At 35.5% G+C, this 21755-nt stretch overlaps 1 protein-coding gene across 1 annotated transcript in view; it reads right to left on the bottom strand.

Moving 5' to 3' along the window:
- LOC150098691 (sterol O-acyltransferase 1-like) overlaps positions 1-15057 on the bottom strand; it is a 44280-nt gene extending 29223 nt beyond the window's left edge. The window contains exons 1-4 of the mRNA XM_090404655.1: positions 14722-15057; positions 9979-10049; positions 9612-9754; positions 450-512 (exon numbers count right to left, since the gene is read on the bottom strand). Coding sequence (XP_090260781.1) covers positions 450-512; positions 9612-9754; positions 9979-10023 — 251 coding nt within the window. The 5' untranslated portion in view covers positions 10024-10049; positions 14722-15057. The remainder of the gene's footprint in view (positions 1-449; positions 513-9611; positions 9755-9978; positions 10050-14721) is intronic.
- Positions 15058-21755: the final 6698 nt, after the last annotated feature.

The raw sequence follows: 21755 nt of genomic DNA, 5'->3' as shown, positions 1-21755 counted from the left end.
ATTAACATCACGGAAACAGGGTCGGGAACTATTATATTTCACAAATGTTTTTTTCTAACATTTTCAAGCGATGTTGTTAATAAAATAAAATGTTTATTCTTTTTTTTCTTCTTGAGCAGTTTCCTTAAAAAATCGAAGTTTATTATTTTTTATTAATTATAAATTGATGTTTTTTTTGTGAGGGTGAGGGGTAAGGGAAAATATTGATATCGTTTTTATATTTTTCTGCTATTCATCAAAAATCTCTAATGGCTTCCATTTACTGGATTCGTGTCGTTGTTTTACATTTTTTTTTACCATACGATTTTTTTGTTTCGTTTTCTTGAATTTTAAAAGAGGGTTCTTAATTATTTTGATTTTGATGTGATTTTTTTAAGATATAAAGAATATCATGAAAGAAATTCATTTTGAAGTAAATCTTAATTATTATCAGATTACCGAACACTTACGTTAGCTCCGAATTCCTCAGACAAAAAACTTTGGGAGGAAGTTCTTCAACTCGGCGATGAATTCTAAAAGGAAAAAAAAAATGCATAAAATAAACAAAAAAAAACGAAATATTACAGACAAGGCTAAAATAATGTATTTAATATTTTTAATTGTATGGACATTATTTTGCGCTAACGCTGCTCATCTTTCGTCTCCATTTTGGCGTAGAATTAATCTAGCATTGCACTACAAAGTTCTAGAAAATATCTCAAGTTTCAAGATATTTTATCGATCTTTACAAGAAAGAGATCTTATACAATAAATTTTCTTGTATTAGCCAAGCTAATTATTATTACATTAATTTTACCAGTACAGTTAATTCCCAAAATGCAGTGTTAGTTTTAGGGACCACGAGATGGCAGCACTTGTCATCCACCTCTCCTCACCAGATGCTGTGTATAATTAGTGATAGTCTTGGGCAAACTATCTCTGATTTTGCCACCAGTGGAGAATGAACTGTCCCCTCAGCCTCCAAAAGTTAGATAGGACTAAATAGCTTCGGCTACTCGCTATAAAGGATTAAAAGGCGTAGAGAAATAAATAAATTTTCTAACAATTTTTATTCACAAAGGGAGTAGGTGGGGATCTTTTAGCCATAATTAACTACCTTTTGGACCATCGGTTAGCAGACGATCTCCACCTTTAGCCAATCAGTGACAGCTGAGCTACCAGTAATTCCAATAGTATCAAGAAAAAGCAGAAGACAACTGCCACCATCTTGTGATCCTAAACCCTAACAGGTATTTGTGTTATAAATTTTAAACAATGTATATCTAGACAGATTTCGTTACTGCAGCTTAATCGCCACTTCATGATATTTTTTCGTTGTAGAAGAATCCTGATGGGTCAGTAATACACAAATTAAGATCAAAATTATCCTCTTTTTACCATGTACTCTGCAGTGGTTGTTTTTCTGATCAAAAAATCTTCTTAAGAGCCAAAGTCATTGAATTTGGTTTATAGATACTTCTTATCAATACTTAAAGCAGTGCAGATATGCATTGATTGTTTGTTTGAGTTGTAAGGGGGTTGTCTAAGTCGCTGTAGTATATCAAATATGTTCATAGATTTTAGTCTAATCTACAAAAAAGTGATATCATAGAAAAAACGAAGCATTCAGGAACTGCATACCTTGCGTAATCTGTCCCGAACACCAATACAGTATTTGATGCAATGCGGCCTTTTTTTTCCCTCTTCCGAACATATTATGAATATCATTCACCATGATGAAAGTTCAGTGGAAGGCTATAATTAATTATTATTTACGAATTGTTATCATTATTTCCCTTATTTTTTATCCAAAACAATACTAACTGGCATGCTGCTAAACAAATATACTTTGTTCTTCCCTTTTGTTGCACATGGCATATCATAACATTACACAGCTTTCCTTGAACACGTGCCAACATCCCTCAGTGCACATGTACTTGTCCTCAAACCTTATCAGTTTGACAAACACTTTTTTTTTTGAAGTTTCCTCCCTAAGCTCAAAGCACTTGTACTCACTAAAATGGTTGGATGACCTAGAAAATAAAGCCAGTCATAATAGATGATTTCGAAATCACTTTCACGGAAAAAAAAGTCTTTGCTCATTTCTTTAAACAACTTACTTTTCATAAACTTCAATGTGATAAGAAATATGTTATTGACTTCAACGTAGCATCACTGAGAGAGAGAGAGAGTAACAGGAATTTCTCTAATTATTTATTTGTATTTTCAGACTGACTAATATGAAACAACAATCGGAAGATTTTCATTTACACACAAATACTTTTCGATGCACCATTAAAACAGCGTCATTTAATAAATAAAACTTTCATTAAATGGTGCCATCCTTGCCCTATGGGCCTCATGGCCGTTGTATCATCATATACTTACTAACTGAATAACTTTATGCAAATGATGGTATACTCCTAAATAAATCCAATACAAGAGTCTGCATGATTTGTTAGCAAAATTGAATAACTGCTGAAAGAAATATGAAAATCACTTGAATCCGTAATTTCTGATTTTGAAGGCTATCAAAGGCTGGAATCCAAATAAATCACATCAAAGCCAACCCTGTGTTTATTTTGACGTGAATTACTCATTAAAGAAAGACTAAGCATGTTGTCATAACCCAGTGAATTTTAAACTTTTTTAAAAAGACTCCCCGTTTTGTAAAAAAAAATATCTTGCTTCCTATAACATGTACTTTATTCTAAGATTCTTACTTTTTAATATAGTAAAGAATTATACTTCAAATCAAACTAAAATTAAAATACTGTAACACACGGAGATATTTCATTTAAAAATCACAACTTTTACATTTCTTGTTTAGTACGTTAATGACAAGTGAGTGTTTTTAATACTATATTGCATTATAATAAGTGGCTGGAAAATCACGACCATGCGAGAGTTGTGCTGAAAAATAATATTGGTCATTAATTTGTGTCCCGTTAGGGGGCGCCTCACAGTTTGAAAACTACTGTCATAACTGACTCTACTTAACGAAACCAAACTATCCTTCTACAAGTTAATCTATCAACTCTATCCTAGATTATTCTTAATTAATTTTCCTATTAATTTATCTATTAACATTAACAATGTCTAACAATATCTAAATTCGTGAGCAAGCTATTATTAAAATTCCTGTTTGTTTTTTTTTGGTGAACAAGAAGTAATAGTCAGTGGGGGAGGGGGGTAGGAGTTAAAAATAAGCAGTACGGCCCCTGTGGGTAAGAGGCACCTTTTTTCAAAGTTATATTTCAGCGTCCCCATAAAAGAGAATTTGCAAATTAAAATGAAATTAATTTCAGGAATTTTTTTATTTATTTAGCATCTGTCCCCCCCCCCCTCGCAGATACAAAACGGACTGTAAACTCTTTTCGCATGTCAAAGGAAGATGCCGATGTTATTTTTTGTTAGATATTTGTATTCTTCATAGACAAAGTAAACAGACTTTTTCTACGCTTGAGATTAGTGACGAACTTTGAAACAAGAATGTTTTCCTTTTTTTTTTTTCCTATCATCATTGATTATAATAATCTAAATCAGAGTCTATTTATTGAATATATATCATGAGAATTGTATAAGGACTGATTGAATAGAAAAATGAAGAAATCATAATTTTCGTCTTAAATGAAAAGATCATTTTAATGCACTTATTTGGTCTTGTTTCAGTACCTTAATTCGAATTGAACAACTGGGTACGGATTAAGCATTTGTCAGGAATCAGACATGCTTTATATCTGTTCTTTCTTTTACTTTTCATGTGTGCAATTCTACAGTTGATAATGTCGTTATTTTCTAGATTCGTAAATCGACGTCTGATATGTTAATAGCCCAAACGTTTTGACTCTCCTGTGTATCGTTTTGTTGGATTAACTTGTGTTGCTATAGAAACATGCATAGACCGCTCATCTTAGTCAAGTCCAGCAAGATACGGTTATCCCAGTCACTGCTGTTTGGCAAAGGGCCACAAATCCATGAGGATCATTTTAAAAGTTCTGCAATACCGTGCATGCGTGACTGGTGGGATGATGTAAGATTTTCATCCTTCACGTCCATTGTGCGTATAAATATAAATATAAAATTTGTCCATTTATGATGTAAGAATAAATCAAATTATTTAAAATAAGGAGGAAATTATAATAAGAAATTCATAAAATAAAGATAAATGGTAAATATTATACAAAAAGGGAGAAAAATAGATTTGTTTTTATATACTTAATAGAAACTTCAATAAGTATTTTATCAATAACATGCTAACGGTGCAGCTTCTACCCTTGGAGGGTAATGGATGGCAATGCTGTAGCCAATGAAGTTCTAACTGTGACTCGGCTATTGCTGTTACCCTCCTGCCATGATCAGAGCTTTACTTGCTCAATAACACCTTATCCCTACACTGTCCTCTACAGATAACGGGGAAGATGAAAAGCATTCTTGTTTCGCCCATCTTAGCAAAAAAAAAAAACTTCTCAAAATGAAAATTTACAGCTTGGCCCTCTGCTCGGAAGAGATTGAATGAGGAATAAAAATCTGTCTGCGTTTTTGTGTGAGTGATTACGATTACGGCTTGTTGATCACGAATTAGGTTTTGGAATTTGTGTGGCGCATAGAATGACTGAAGGAGTGTTGTTATCTGATGTGTAGTTCTGGTTACTCTAGGTAAGTACTTCAGAAAACTGTAGTTGCAACGAAAGCGATTTGCTAAGCCTAATTTTTACTTCCGTTACACATCGTCGTTAGAATCGTCATTGTTGGCTTATATATATATATATATATATATATATATAATAAACAACAAATTATTGACTATCGTAGCGCCGTCATCACCATGAGCGAGGAGGAAAATGACGCTTATACTGAATTGCTCAATAAATGGCGGGCGTTCAACATTCTCAAAAAGATTGTAAGAAAAGTCTAACGCGAGTGCCCCGGCATCCTTAATTTCCAGTCCTTGCCAGGAGAAGTCGAGGAAGAAGAACACACTGCCCAGATGGAAGAGAAGCTGGATTTGGTGATTTCCACTTCCCCAGACTTTGAAGAGGTCCATGCGCGCAAGAAGCGCAAAACCACTGACGCAGAATCTTCCATGGATTCCGGTATGGAAGATGACATTCCCAGTTCCGATTCTTCAGACTCCCTCAAAGAGAGGGTGCCACCGATCGTCCTCCGGGAAAAGAAAAAATGGACACCCTTAAGGTCTATCATGGCAAGCCCACAAACACAAGACACCTCAGCTAAGAACATGGATGATGGCATCAAAATCCAGCCTGCTACCTTAATGGACTATAGAAAATTGACCAAAGATTTAGATTTAAGTAATACTCAATACCACACTTTCTCTCTCGGCTCGGAGAAGAATCCGAAGGTGGTCCTCCAAGGTGTTAAAGAGGATGTAACTACAGATGAAATAGAGGCCGACCTCCGCCATCAGGACCTGCCACCTATTAAGGTCAGCAGGATGACTAGAGCTGAGAAAAGCCCTATGCCTCTGGTTTTGGTGGAGATCCATAAAGCTTATAAAAATATTTATGTCCAAAGATCAGTCTGTGGACTCCGGATCACCCCAGAGCCTCTGAGGAAGAAAGCTTCAACTGGATAGTGCGACAGGCATCAAAGGTTTTTCCTTGCTCAGAGACTCTGCAAGGCAGAGTATAAATGCCTGAAATGTGCCAAGAGCAACTCCACTAACATCTGCAAAGCCCAAAACCACCCCTGCTAGTTATGCAAACTGTGGTGGCCCTAGCCGAGCAAACTATAAAGGATGTATTCAACACCCGAATAGGTCCGATACAAACAGATAATCCCCCGCCTCTATCAGCTCACGAACACCTACACCTCTGGCACCACAGTCTCACAGTGTTCAACAATATGTGACAGAAGTCCCACCGCCGTAGTTTGACGCCCTAAGAGAACAGACTACCAACGGCAGGCAAGAATCTATGCGGACGTGGCCCGTGCTAAAATGACAACGAAGGGACAGAATTAGAATCAATCATCAGCGCAGTCAAACCTGACAACTGTCATTACTGCCTCGCTGGCAAATATGCTACAGATTTCCGCAGGTCCAATCCTTCACCAGCTGTTAAAAAAAGAGATTCCTATATGAAACACGACCAATTCTCTCAGCACTTATTGATGAACAGGAATAAACTAACTCCAGACTCTCTACAGATTGTGGCGTGGAATGCCAATTGCCTCAAGCACAAGAATATGAAGCTCCAAGAGTTCACTTAGAGACTTCAGCCAGACGTTGTTTCGATAAGTGAAACATATCTAAGGCCATTGGAGAGCCTCAAAATTTGAAGATATCACCTCTACAGAACTGACAGGTCAACTTACAGAGGTGGTGGTACTGCAATCTTCATTAAAAATTACATCCAACACTATATAGTAAACAACCCCCCCCCCCAACCACTAACCTCGAGGTTACTGGTGCTGAGGTTCTTACTAGCTCTGCTGGCAGACTCAAACGTTTTGCAGCATACAACCCACCGCAAAAAAACACTACTGCATACGGATATGGATGCCATCCTAGATGCTAGAGAGTCCATTATTATTGATGGGGACTTAAACTCCAAACACCCGACATGGAATTGTAGAACCACAAACAACAACGGACGCATCCTCGCCAACTACACAGGATTCAATTGCTCTGTCTTCGCAGGCACTGCTGACATCTTGTACATAGATGTCCTCAGTCTTCCATCCTGAAAAATGTTAAATTTCAATATAATATAAGGACATTAAATGAGCTGTCATCAGATCATGATCCAGTGCTATTACAGCTGGGAACACAACACAACTTGTCCCCCCTCCTTACACACACTCATTCATATCCTGAGAAAAATTAGCAAAAGCACTCCCGGATTTCATTGGCCTTGTTCCTCCTATAAGGTCAAAGCAAGAAATTGAAACAGCAGTCAAATATTTTACTCAGCAAATTAAAGCAGCCATAACGGCAACTACCTCTTACCCAACTCGCTCCACAACAAATCGGTTACCGGAGGATATTTTGAACCTGATCAGAGATAAAAATAAAGCTAGAAAAAGATTTCACAATACTCGCGCCCCTCAAGACAAAAGAATCCCTAACAGATTAAATGGAGCTGTGAGAGACGCCCTCAAATTCCACAGGGATCGGCTGTGGGAAGATAAGTTGGCTTCCTTCTCACCTGCGGATCACTCTATTTGGGGACTCCTGAGGAATCTCAGAAACAAAAACAAATCTCTTCCTTATCTGCAATCGGACCTGGGCTTTATGCACACAAATGCAGAGAAGGCAGAAACCATTGCAAAATATTTAGAAGGGCAGTGTCGACATGCTTATGAAAACTTAAATTTCGACCACTTGTATAAAATTCATCGTCATGTGAGAAAGGTACTAAAACTTCGTGATGCTTGTACGAATCAAATCGTCCCTACTTCACCAGCAGAAATCTACAAGATCATTAAGAACGTTAACGACAACAAAAAAAGCTCCTGGTCCAGATGGCATCACCAATAAAGTCATTAAACTATTACCCTGCAGAGCCATTGTGCACCTTACCAACCGGAATCTAATAATCAACGCGATTATTAGATTCCGGTATTTCCCTTTCCCATGGAAAACTGATTATATAACCCCCATTCAAAAAACCAGGCAAAGACCCACATCTGCAGTGAAATCATCGTCCCATTAGCCTGATTTCAAACCTGGGAAAGACTGCCGAAAGGATCATCCTCACCAGACTCCAATCCACAGTAAATAAGCTGAATATCCTCCCAAATGAACAATTTGGATTCCGTTAACATCAGCACCACTCAGCAGATCCATAGACTAATTGAATAGATTACCACAGGACACAACTCGCATCAACTTACCGGAGAGGTCTTTCTGGATATGGCCAAGGCCTTCGATAAGATGTGACATGATGGTCTGCTCCACGAGCTCATCGCCTTTCACATCCCGCTACAGTTGATCAAATCATACCTCAGCAACAGATTTATGCAGGGCAAGATAAACAGAATTATATCTACCAAGCGCTCCATTCTAGCTGATATTCTTCAAGGATCTTTACTGGTACCACTTCTGTTCTCGATATTAATGGCAAATATTCCACACAATCCAATGTCATCTATCTTGGCCCTCTACTCTGATGACACAGCGATACTAACCAGATCTCTTCGCCCCCACCTAGTCACCAAAAATCTCCAAGAAAACCTACAAATATTAGAGAAATGGTTTTTCAATTGGAGATTACAAGTAAACCCCTTGAAGAGCATAGCCGTACTGTTCTCCAGAAGAACAGTATCTCCTACAGGAGACATCTTCCTGTTTAACACCAAACTCCGTTGGAAAACAAGTCAGATACCTTGGTGCACTGCTGGACAAAAGACTAACCTTCAACCAGCACATCAAGGACTCTTGTGTAAAGGCATCAAAAGCCATCGCCCAGCTCTTTCTCCTAATTAACAGAAACAGTAAATTGCACACCAGAATCAAACTGCTCCTTTACAAACTGATGATTCGTCCTATAATCACATATGCTTCGTCAGCATGGAGCCATACCGCTGATACTAATATCTGCAAACTGCAGCGAGTGCAAAACAAGTGCCTTCATATGATTTTGAACACTCCACGGTTTGTCAGAGATGTTCGACTTCATAGTGACACCGACATCCCTTATATCTACTCTTTGATTCAGTTTCTTGCAACAAAGTATTGCCTAAAAACGTCTACGCATCTCAATCCACTGGTGCAACAAGCTGATGACTATGATGAAACGGATGTGTACAAACACAAAAGACCTAAAGCCATCCTAATTTCAAGAAATGATCTATAATCTCCTTGCCCTTTCAGGGCGAGCATATTGCTCATAAACTTTTTTCCTTCACTGTATCCATTCAGACACAGTGAAGGAAAAACGTTTATGAGCAATATTTGATATTTTATTTTCGATATGATATTTCATATCATAGTCTCCAGAACATTTTACAACCTTCCTGATATTTATTTTCTATATTCTTACCAAAGTCTTCGCATGACTTTTGTTTAGCTAGTTTTACACAGTGTTTAGCTATCTTACATTTTTTCGATACATTCTTTTAGGACATCTGCCGACTTATTTGCGAGTCACTTTCGATATACTTTCTTCTATTCCAGGACTTCATCTTGAACTTCTTGTGTCCACCATGGTGTTCTTATTTTTGTATCCTTGAAGATAACTTCAATACATGCCTCCTTAGCTCAATCAAATTATTTATAAATGTACAATTCGTTCAAAAAGGAAATGTGTGACAGTTATTTGTTTCTTCACAAGAAAAAAATTGAGGTAAAGTGCGGTGAATACCTATCCAAAACTCTAAGTGATTCTCCAATACACTAATTCTTATTATAATACTAAGTGACCCAAAAGAATCACTTATTAAGCTTACGAAACACTTAATCTATCCCTTGTATAATCAAATCTTCGAAAAAAATTGATGTTAATAATCTTTTAAGTTCTCATTTCAAGATAAATATACAAATTACTTTTCGGTGTCTCAGATATAATACAATTTATTATGTAAAATTTACCAATTCTATATCTTTAAACTACATTTATTATATATAAGCTACGTAAAATAAAATTATATAACATAAAATTGCTTACTTATTTGTTTTTACGCAATTTTTAATTTTATCTTCTGTTTCTTCATCTAATTCTGTTTGCCTTTTATGTAGTTCTGCTATCAACCGATTGGTGGCGAAAGAGAATTTTCTTTCAACGTCATGCACGATACTGTCTTTTAAGAACTGCGAAGGAAAAAATTAAATAAATAAAAATATAAAATAGTAATCCATCATATAACTACGTTGGCATTTTTTAATTAAAAATTTTTATTTAAGTAAAGTTTACAAGTTGGTAGTTAAACTGACTTCTGATATACAATCAAGTTAATTCTTTCCATATTGTTTTGAGCTTCAATGAATTATAGGCAAATAATTTTTGTTATAAATTTATTAAGTACAATATTTACTTCTAAAGTCTGTCTGAGTTCTGACATCTCCATGTCTAGATGCATATTCTTGAGGGTTTTTCTTAGTTCACCTGTCAAATAAAGAGACAATTCGTCATTATGATTGATGATATAAAATATGATGTCAACTATATAAAGTACTTAAAGATGAAATAACAATTAAATTAATTATGAATTAAGTGTATTAAAATTTAGTGAAGTACTATTTTTCATTTTAATGAATAGAGCGGATTCAAAAGTATTGGACAGCTTGTATCAGTCTTGACGCGTTGATTCCATATAGAAATGGATTCCGTAGCCAATGCCAAGATAGAGACAACAAGTGGCCAGTGTCAAGATAGAGACTTATCGAAAAGTATTACTAAGAATTAATTAAATTTGCCAAAAAGATCAACTTCCAGTGCTTGTAATCTAATATAAATATTGTTATTATGTGAATTATACTGTAGAGTGTTAATGTATGTATATATAAAAATAAATGTAAATATGAATATTGATACAAAAATATAAAGAGAAATGTTCATGTAATATAAGCATTGTATGCAATGGAGCATGTAGAAATAAATTACCTCCTGGTAGAGTTACTATTGGGAGGAAAATGCAAAACACACGCACGCATGCGGGTATACATCCGCTGCGTGGTCCAAGGGAAAGCTTGTGTTATAATTAGGTCATTTTACTTTCAGCAATCATACAAGTGAGGGCGTATAGTAGTCGGAGAATGGTCACATGACAACATAGATGTCAGTGGTTCAGCCAATGTTTTTTTTTTTTTTATACAGATTAATTTTAGAATCATCAATGGAAATCGAGAATCAATTTCTGAAAAGGAGATTTATTTACTTTTTGAATCCCATTTAGGAATCTTGATTTTAAAAAAAAAAATGCATGGATGTTTCTTGAACATCATTAGGTGGCAAATGATTTTTATCGCCAGATGTGAGACCATCATTTTATTATTAGCTGGTTGAAATGAGTGGAAAACACAACTGAATGTTTGGTTTTCAGATTATCGACGCACAACATTAATACTAATACACTACAGGTTTAGGACTTTTCGGGGGGGTAGGAATGAACGTAATAAATAAATAATAATAATAAATTACGCATGCTGTTGGTGTCAGGCTGATTGAGGAATTTTTTTCTGACTAGTTTCTACCCGATACGACGTTTTCTGTGTCGTTTATGATACATTTTTGCTTTCTACTACAAAACTCCAATTTATCTGTTTCATTTCATAGATAATAAGGAAAACTATTTAAGTGTGCTTTTTTGTTTGCTGTAGTAACATTCTTCTTGTGTCTCCAACAAAATAAGAATATAAAAATACAGGAAATCGCTGTTGGTGTGTTTTCTAAAAGAGCTGCTGCAAGATCACTAATCGCCAATTGTCAGGCATAACCGGATATTGGTTGTCGACAATGATTGTGCACGTGTTTTTCAAATTAAGCGGTACTAGTGCTGTTATAACAGATCCGCAGTAGCTCAGTCAGTTTCGAAGCTCATTCGGTGTGAAAGATCTGGGTTCAAATTGCGTCTAAGATCAAATCGTCTCGACTCCTTTTAATATCTAAGGTCGAATGTCGTCCTCTAAGTAACCACAGATCAACATTCTTTGAAGGATCGAAAAGTGCCCATCTAGAGACCAAAGGAGCATAAAAAAGTATACCTTCCTCTCCCTCAAAGTAAAATAGTCACGTGAGGCTCCCCTTTTAGATAACTGTAGGTTTCCAACATATCACGCGAAACAGGTGAATGTAAAAGTCACAGGTCAGGGTCGAATCTGATTCCTTCGTTAGATTGCGTTCGACTTTTTTACCAATCAAATAAAAAAGACTAAACTATGGAGAAATTATTCTACAAGGTATTACTTCTGAAAAACAACACTATTTTTCGTTAATTAATGTGCCCAGAATAAATAAATTTCATCTTTAATCATAAACATACGTCAACTTTTAACCTTTTTTTATATAAAGGCATGAAAAAGTCAAATTCACACATAAAAGTAAATAAACTTTTCTCCTTCATAGAAATTATACCACAATACTGCGTTTATACCAAAGTTTCATGTGATCCCCCCCACCCCTCACATAATTTTAAAACAAAAGTTATGATAGGAACATGTAGTTGGCTCGGACAAGCCTATCCTTGAATGATAGAAAGATGGAAGTTGTGGAGGTTCCGATTCTAATCTCAACTGTATGTCCAAAAGAACGAAATCGACACAATTCCACATACAAGGAAATCAACCAGCACTAAAAGTAATTAACAGACAGAAATGCTGTCAGTGGGTGGTAGATGGCGTACTGTAAACGGTGGATTGTTAAGTATCCTGCCGCGATGAGCCCTTGGAAGTGTCATGTAATAATAATAATAAAATATTCTATTTTTCAGTGAATTTATTATTTTTTAAAGTTTCTTTGTTTTATTTTCAATAGTAATAGACTGAAATGTTTAAACATTATCATTATATAAAGTGATTAGTAAATACAATAAAATAGATATACTGGTTTGGTATTGCTGACTCATTGACCTGAAATAGTTTTTCGCGAATTGTATTTTGTCAAACAGCCAATCAATTAAAACTAAATAGATAAGTTCGGCTAAGTTAACTGGAATTCAACTTCCTTGTAGGTATAGGAAGGTACAGTTTCTCACCTATTAGCGGAAGTGGAATGACGTCATTGCACTTCCGCTAATAGGTGAGAAACTGACAAAATATTCAGAATGAATAGTGACAAGAGATTTTTGTGTTTCATCTCTATTCAAAGTTTTCAGCAACATGTATTTATTTCATCATTTTTTATTAAAAACATTAAAGAAACTTTAATTAGTTAATTAAAACTTTCATTTAAAAAAGTAAATAAATCGCGCTTATTTTATGAACAGAAAATAATTTATAACGGATTAATTTTTAAGCGACTTAATACTTTTAGGAAAGATTCCGACATTAAGTAACAAAAATTATATATATATAATTTTATATATATATATAAAATTATATATATATAAATTAGTAAGATGAACTCTGGATTTAAGAGAAAGAAGTTTAAGTGAGCAATAATCTATCGCACCGAAAAAAAAAAAAAAAACGAGGCAAGCGTCACCACCAATTTATATTTCATATAAATGTTTATTAAAATGAAACAATCAGTAAAATTTTTTGGAAGTAGAAAAACTAAAAACATCCCTACTTTTAAGGGCAATAGATCATATAATAGTTAAATATAATAGTTAAATATATTCAAAACCAAAATTACTGTTTAAATTTAAATAATTTTAATTAATTTTAAGCTAATTCGATGTCATGTTCTCGTAATCGGTGCATGTAATGTAAATATTACATGCACCGATTATGTAATGCACCGATTATTAAATATTGCTTGGTGTGTGTGTGGGGGGGGGGGGGGTAACCAAAAATTAATATTTTTGTTGGTCGCCTATGGCAAAAATTGATTCAGAAATATATCACGCAAATGTATGGAGATAAAACTTCATCACATTTGTGTATGAGCGAAACTCATTACAAATATTTTCTTTATATTTTATTTTATTCTAAGATAAAAAAGCCAAACGGCTATTTTTTTCTGGCAAAGTTAATTAAATTAAGGGGATGAAAATCCCTTATTATTTTACAGCCAGTATGCGAAACTCTGAGATCGAGAACTACGACCTAAGAGTTTCATGCCGAAGAACTATCGGCGAATCTAAGCGTAAGTGACCACCTGATATCAAGGATAGTGAGGGAGCTTTTGCTCCAACTTTGCTTCGAGTTGCCTTGGTGTTGTACTACCAGGTGTTCACTTACGCTTGGATTCGCCGATAGTTCTTCGGCATGAAACTCTTGGATCGTAGTTTTGGACCTCAGAGTTTCGCATACTGGCTGTAAAATAATAAGGGATTTTTATCCCCTTAATTTTATTGTATTCTATTCTTTGGTTTCCTGGCATCTGAAGTCTGCACTCAATTAATACCGTTGGATTCAACATCATAAATTAGTAGACTGCGAAGTTCCGACTTACACCCATTAAAATATATGTTATATGTTGATTGCGTGTGTGCTTTCTGTTGCGGTTTTTTTTTTTTTTTTTTTTTGTATTGAACGTAAAACTCGAGTTTCTAGGAGAGGTTCCCTTCGACTTCCAATAAGAGATCCACTCATTTTTAAACTGAAAACTCCCTCTTGAAATGCAATGAAAATTGAAGCCAGGTCTTGCCAAACAAAGGGCATCGTCACTAACGACCGAGGTACAGCGGGTCGTTATGAAAACAGCCGAAAAAAAAAAAAAAAAAAAAAAAAATTGTGATTTCGATTATGTTATATATACAGTATATATAACATAATCGAATATATATATATATATAATTTAATTTATAATAAATTAAAATATAGCGATAAAATAATTATATTTTATTATTCTCTTAAATCAAAAGTATATATCAAAATATAAAATGGCGTATTAATTAAAATAGTGCAACTAAAGTCTGGATTTCTAGTATTTTTAATTTATTCAATTAATAACACAAAATAATATCGCCTAAAAACTGTGTTATCTTGCAAATATCTTGTATTGTAAATATCTAATTTACAATAAAATCAAAATAAGTCATAATTCAATGTATAGCAACTTTCTTAACTCACAAATATAATAACTTGGCATTTCGTGTACTTATTTGTTTGTTTGTTTGTAATTAAAAGAGATATTAATTATTATTAAATATGCATTAAATTTTTGGACTTACTCGGACTTGAAATTTAACTTCCACCACAAAAAATACAACTGGAGGGAGCTCCCATGTGCGATAGACAGCACACCAACCTTATCGGCGCTATATAGCTCTATAAACCAAACCCGTGTACACTGATTTTAACACGTAAAAAGCAAATCCATTCATTGAAAAGCCATTGCGGTCAGTCTACTTCATCGATCGTTACATTCCCCTCATACTATTGAGTAAATTGTAAGTTAATCTATAAACTTAGAGATTCTATACTTGGCTTCGAATGTACAGTGATCAGATAACCATTGATATCTTTGTACCCTTTGAACCGAGACTCCTACTTCACATATCTACTGATTAACAAACACGCGATAAGTCCTGTTAGTTACTGCATAATCTGTGACACACGAGTTCCGCTTGTCACGGGATCATTGCGTCATTGTTTGGAGACTGTTGTTAAGTAGGGTAATAAATTTCAGATGAATTACGGTCGATAAGTAAAAACGCAAATGAACTTTAATATTACTGTTATTATATGAGGTATTAAATACACGGTACAAGTGCAATAGCTTTTACTAAATAAAGACACAAACAGCATTATCAATTCACATTTCAGTGTGATACTTGGCTCATTCTGAAAAGTTGCAAGTTTAAGAGATATAAATAGGAGAGGAAAGAAAACTCCGCTAGATGGCGCTACTTCCTAAAACCATACGTTTAGGAAGTGAACAGGATAAAGTGAAATTTTATGACAATGCAAAAGTGATGTTGGATTTCGTTAGTGAGCTGTTTGAAATATGATGTCATAATAAAAATGCAACGTCAGTTTTACCAGAGAGCAAGTTATATAAGTTTGCAAAATAAATGAGTCAAAAGTCGTTGCAAAAGTATACCAAAGAATGCGTAACTAAACGAAATGTCGTAAGTGAAATAAACAAGTCCTTCATACACAACACATGCACTATAAATATCAAAATGTATATACATCAAGGAAAGAACCTGGTAGAATGACTGTTTTCAGAATCATTGAATATATTGATATAGCAATCTGGTTTCACGGAAACTATAATATATGAATAATTATAGGAATGCATGAATTAAAAAAAAATAATTATAGGCTGATCTGTGTGTCTGGAGTTGTGGTTAAACTGTTAGGTTAGTTAGGGCCAAGATTCAGAATTGAGTTGACAACAGAAAAATAATCTTGTGCAAAGCGAGTATTTTTTCTTTCTTTTTCTCCCCTCCGCCCCAAAGAAGAAGTTTTAGTTTTTAATCTCATCTCTACCGGCCGTCGAACACACACGAGTACATACTAATGAATATAAGTTCGAATCGTAGTAGACATAATCGTCTCTTAAGTAGCACGCAGTAGGAATGCACTCGACTTCGGTGATGGAGACGTATTAATGATTTTTTTTTAGAAAAAGACTTAAAGAGTGTTGCCAACTTCCTTTAATGAATGAGAAAGTCAGAGAATTCATTTATTTATTCTCGAAAAACGGGGGTGGGTAAGGTAGAGGTTAATTAAATATTCACCAAAAGAATATGCAAAACTTTTATGGAAAAAAACAACAACAAAAAAAACATTATTTTATTGCTTTCATAAAATGACTTTCTGAAACGTTTTCTTAAAAAAATCCAATCAAGTTCATACACCAATCCATATGCTACATATTTAATATATATTAGAAGTTTAATGAATTTTCTTCCGAAGATTCACAGATAAAGGGGAAAATAAAAAGCATTTTATGCTTCACCCAGCAAGCCAGAAACGTTGTTGTTTGTTCTTCCGAAGATTGTTTACTATCTACTATCTACTATATCCCCTACTCTTCTCCATATACATGGCAGATCTCACCAAACTGTCTCCAGCTATCACCGCTCTGTATGCCGACGACACAATCATTATAGCCAGATCCCTCCGTCCACACCTGGCCACAATCAAGCTGCAGAGAGCAGTCAATGAATTGGAGGATTGGTACACCAAGTGGCGTATCGCAATTAATCCAAACAAAAGCTCTGCAGTACTTTTCACCAGACGTAAAGCAGAACCGAATACAAGCATACAAATGTTTGGTAAAATCATCCCTTGGCGCAATTCTACCAAATATCTGGGAATTCATCTTGATAGACGTCTAAACTTCAAGTCACATATGGATAGTGTTGCCACTAAGGCAAGTCAGACTATAGCACAGCTATATCCACTTTTGAACAGGAACAGCTTCCTAAGCATAAGCAACAAAATCCTCCTTTTCAAATCGGTAATCAGACCGCAACTAACTTATGCCTCTCCAACCTGGGGTCACACGACTAAAAGCAACATCAACAGACTTCAGATAATACAGAATAAATGCCTAAGAATGGCATTTAATGCCCCATGGTTCATCAGAAACATCCAGTTACATCAAGAAGCCAATCTTCCAGATATTAAGACCTACATGACAAGCATTGCAGAGAAATTCTTCACAATCACGGATAATCACCCAAATCAGCTAGTTCGACAGGCAGCGGACTACAAGCCCTCAGATCGTTTCAAACATAAAAAACCGAAATCTTCCATCGCAAGAGAAAGCTGATACAGCCTCAATGCTCACAATGAGCGGGTAAATTACCCACAATAATCTCATCACCCACAATCTAAAATCCAGATGAAGGGATAAAGAGTCAAGGACTCAGTCCATCAACCAATTAAGTTCAAAGTTCTTTCGAAGTTGAATGAATTTTCTTCCGATTTTGGTGAGGCAGAGGGATTTTGAAAAAGGCTCAAAGTCCTTTTTAGGACTTCAGGGGTAACAAATGGCAATGCTGTAGCCAATGAAGTATTAACTGAGGCTCGGCTATTGCCGTTACCAAGCCATGATTAGAGCTTTTAGTTCAATAACACCCCAACCACACAGATTTACTTCATTCAGATGACGGGATAAAGAGTCAAGGACTCAGTCCATCGCCCAGTTCTTTTAAGAACTTTAAGAACTCTTCCGATTTTGTTTATCTGAGCCCGATCATCTGTCTCTGAATTCAATAATAAAACCGAACTCCACAGATCATATTTTAAATCTTTTGAATAAATTCGAACTATTGGAAAAAAATCATTGGCTTATTAGTGGAAATGGATAGCACATTACTGTCGTTCTAAACGAAAAGTAAAGAAAACGGACTTGATGAAAATTCGGGAATCTACAAAGAGAAAATATCATCGGAGTAAAATCTGCAGACCACATTATACACAATGCTATGCAAATGATTGATCAATGCATTCAGTATTTTCACATTTATGCCGAAATTGTAACAACTGAAATCGTTTTGGGACTTTTATATCTGTATTTTAACAGTGTAATATTATTAAAATATCTATAGTGGTTACGTGTTATCTCTTATTTAAAAATATTTTTTAAAATCTTCATTATTTATATCTATTCAGCTACCGATTTAAATAACAGGGATGTTATTTTGCTTTGTTCATGTCGCTATCTTTTCCGCTCTGCCTCTGTAGATATTTTTTTGAAAGATCTTAGGATAAGCTTGTATTTCCATCGCAACAAAGGCTCTGCTTGCTTATATTAGCAGCGTAGTCTATATCGGTGTGTGTGTGTGTGTGTGTGCGCGCGCGTCCAATGTCAGCATATTACAAATGAGACACCATGTTTCCATGTTTTGTGGTCACAATACTTTCCGTTGTGAACGCACGCTAGATGATTACAAGTATGTTATAATACTTACAGTATTAGAACAAACAAAGTAAAGAAATGAACAGAGCCTCTTTTTTTTTTTTTTTTGATGTTAGCATATTTCCATATGAAATCCTTTTTTACAGGATCCTCAACATAAACTTCTTACAAAACAACCTTTTTTCCCCCTCGCCAATTACGTGAATTCTGAAAACGGTTTCTTGTTTGGCAGGAAGATTTAAAAAAATCGACCTTTTCCATGAGCGGTGAATTAGCCGGTCTTATGTGGCAGTGAAGGGTTCCCGGAAACTCGGGTTTTTCGTCCTTCAAAACAGTCAAACCGTTCCCGTGAACAAACATTAATACAGACATAGAATACTATTACACAAAGGAATGAAAGAGAAATTCTCTTCTTCTTCTACACTAACTCTCTAGCAATGCAGCATTGCTATCACAGTAACCACTGAGTTGAAGAAAACTCTGCTGTGTATATATGTGTGTGAACACACGGACAAAGTAAGCATCTACTGCTTGGAAAAGTCAACGCACACTATAGTGTGAGCAACGAACACCCATGGCGCACATCTTAATGTGATGTAGAACCGGCTTTCGCTACGATGAATGCAGCGACACCAATGGACATACTTTTACAAACTCACGATGGCAACCAATTGGAATTTTGGACCATTCTTCCTGTAAGGAAGACATGAACTTTTCTGAAGGGGTGGTTATCCCTCGACCTCACCTGACGCTCCAGTTCATCCCACAGATGTTCAATAGGGTTGAGATCAGAGCTTTGTGGAGTCCAATCAAGTGTAGTGACGTTAACCACAAACCACACAGTTCCAGCAACAGCCTTATGGCACGGTGTATTTCTCGCTAGGAGAGACAGTGATGGTCAGTTCCTTAGAAATGCCACAAAGTAGGAAGCATTGCATTGTCCGGAATGTTCAGATACTTCTCAGAGTTCAATGTTCCTAGCACCACAAACAGAGGTCAGAGACCAAACCAGGAAAAACAGGTCTATACCACCATACTGCCACCTCTGAATGTCGGAGGAGAACGCTAGGGTTTAGCGTGATCCGTCGCTCCATAGCACAGTTTTCCATAGTCGCTCCATAGCACAGTATGGCATCACTGATTGTTGATATGGAATGGTCCAATTTGTCAACAATTTTCCGAAAATAGGCCTGCAACATGGAATTCTATCAAAAAGCCTCTTTTTAATTCCCTTCTCACAGCCATTTCACCCATACACAGTTGCATTGACTTAGAAGCACCATATTCCTCCAATTCATACCGACTACAAACACGTGACTCGTTACATGGCACAATACACCTTTTCATGGGGGTGTTCGTTGTCTTCTTTACAAGCAGTGTATACTTAAGTTCTTAAAAGAAGGAGATAGACCGAGTCCTTCACTCTTTATCCCGTCATCTGAATGAAGAAAATCTGTGTGGATGGGATGTTATTGAGCTAAAAGCTCTAGTCCTGGCTGGGTAACGGCAATAGCCAAGCCTCAGTTAAAACTTCATTGGCTACATCATTGCCATGAAGTCCTAAAAAGGACTCTTCCAACTTCCACAAGCAGTGTACACTCCTTATAAGGACTGGCTTAAAGGGGCGAAGCCAGATTGCTTTTCATCTTCCCCGTTATCTGTAGAGGACAGTGTAGGGATAAGCTGTTATTGGGCAATTAAAGCTGTGATCATGGCAGGAGGGTAACAGCAATAGCCGAGCCGCAGTTAGAACTTCATTGGCTACAGCATTACCCTCCAATGGTATTGGATTGAATGAATCAATCCGCAGTGTATATACTGTGAATTGTCGATTGATGATATATTATGGATAAGTGAATCGAAGGAGGGGTGTAGTTCAGTGGTAGAGCTTTCACCAGCAAATATGGATGTCCTAGCTTAAATCCAGGGTTTTTCTTGTAGAGTTTAATGGTTGTTTCCATTATTTTTACATTTTATGTATTTCTAAACTAAATGCGATTTTTTAAATCACATTATATTCCAAAGAATGATGAAGCAGATGAATAAATGTCACAACTATATGATTAATAACAATGTATTCATGCAGTAATTGTTAGCACAAACAAACCTTCATGCTAAAATAACTGCACAAACAAGCCAGGAGTGTTTGCTATACTGATGGTTATTCAAATCTAAGGTTTACCGATTTGTTATCTGCAAAGATACAAGATTATTAGTTCCAAATACTGATTTTTCAAAGTTAATATTTTAGGACATTTTTCACTGATTGTTGTCTATTCTTTCGTTCATAAACTGTGTTTCAAATCTTCTTGAGGATCGTTTATCTTAAGAATGATCGAAATTTGGAATTCGACTTCTTCGACACCTTCTGTTATATCCTTACGTGTATCCTGATTTTCCCCTTCAGTCGTTTCCGACCATAGGTGATATTATAGGAATTACCGACAAAGTATTCCTGGTGAGATTTTTACAGGGTAGTTCACCATTGCTTTTCCCAACTACCCAATTTTATCCGGGAACGGGACCGGCATATGGCTGGGACGTATTCATGAATGTAATAAAGTTTTTTTTTATTAAATTCTATTCATTCCTTTCTTATGTTATTGTGTGAATGTGAAATATTCATAATTGGTATAATTATTTTGTGAATAGGGTCGGAGATAACTTTTAATGTCCAGTGCAGGACCACTCTAAAAAAAACCGAGTTTAATTCCTACAGGAAAAGAGAAAAATCTAAATGTGAATGCATCAAGGGGGATCTTTAGTGACATCTTGCATCCCATTGTTTTTTTTATTTTTTTATTATTTATTTTTGTCGGAAATATTTTCGAGTTGCATAACACCATAAGCGCTTTTGAAAACATTGTCGTGTGAAAGTCAGAAGAACAAAAACAAGAAGAGTGTATCATCCCAGAAATAATACAAAAGGTTGAAATAGAAAAAAACCTATTTAATAAATACCTAAAAGAGAAAAAAATGCAAAACAGCTGCAACAATGCGATCGTGATAACATTGTTCCAGTTTACAAGCCTATCAGCTTGCTGTCACAAGTATATAAATTGTTTGCCAAAATAATAATAGTCAGAAATCACAAGATTATTACATGAATGTCAGCTTCACGAACAAGTTGGATTCAGATAGATGTTGAACACAATTCGATGTTTACAGATGGTTGAATCAACAGAAAAATGCAGAGAATACAGTCTATCACTATAAAAGTTTCATAGACGCTAAAAAAGCCTTTAATTCATTAAAATGAACAAGCAGTCCTAATAGTAGTGATCTTTTATATTGGAATAAGAAGCATTTATGAAGAAATAAAATAGAATTTAGCTGGGGTGAGAGGCTTTTGACATATTGGGAAAAAAATTCAATTCTCCTCTACTG

The sequence above is a fragment of the Typopeltis vanoorti genome, chromosome 15 (assembly GCF_054136105.1).
Source record: "Typopeltis vanoorti isolate ZY-2024b chromosome 15, IOZ_Tvanoo_1.0, whole genome shotgun sequence".
NCBI lineage: Eukaryota > Metazoa > Arthropoda > Arachnida > Uropygi > Thelyphonidae > Typopeltis > Typopeltis vanoorti.
The sequence above is the reverse complement of the archived record's forward strand: the minus strand, read 5'-3'. Positions and strand labels throughout refer to the sequence as shown.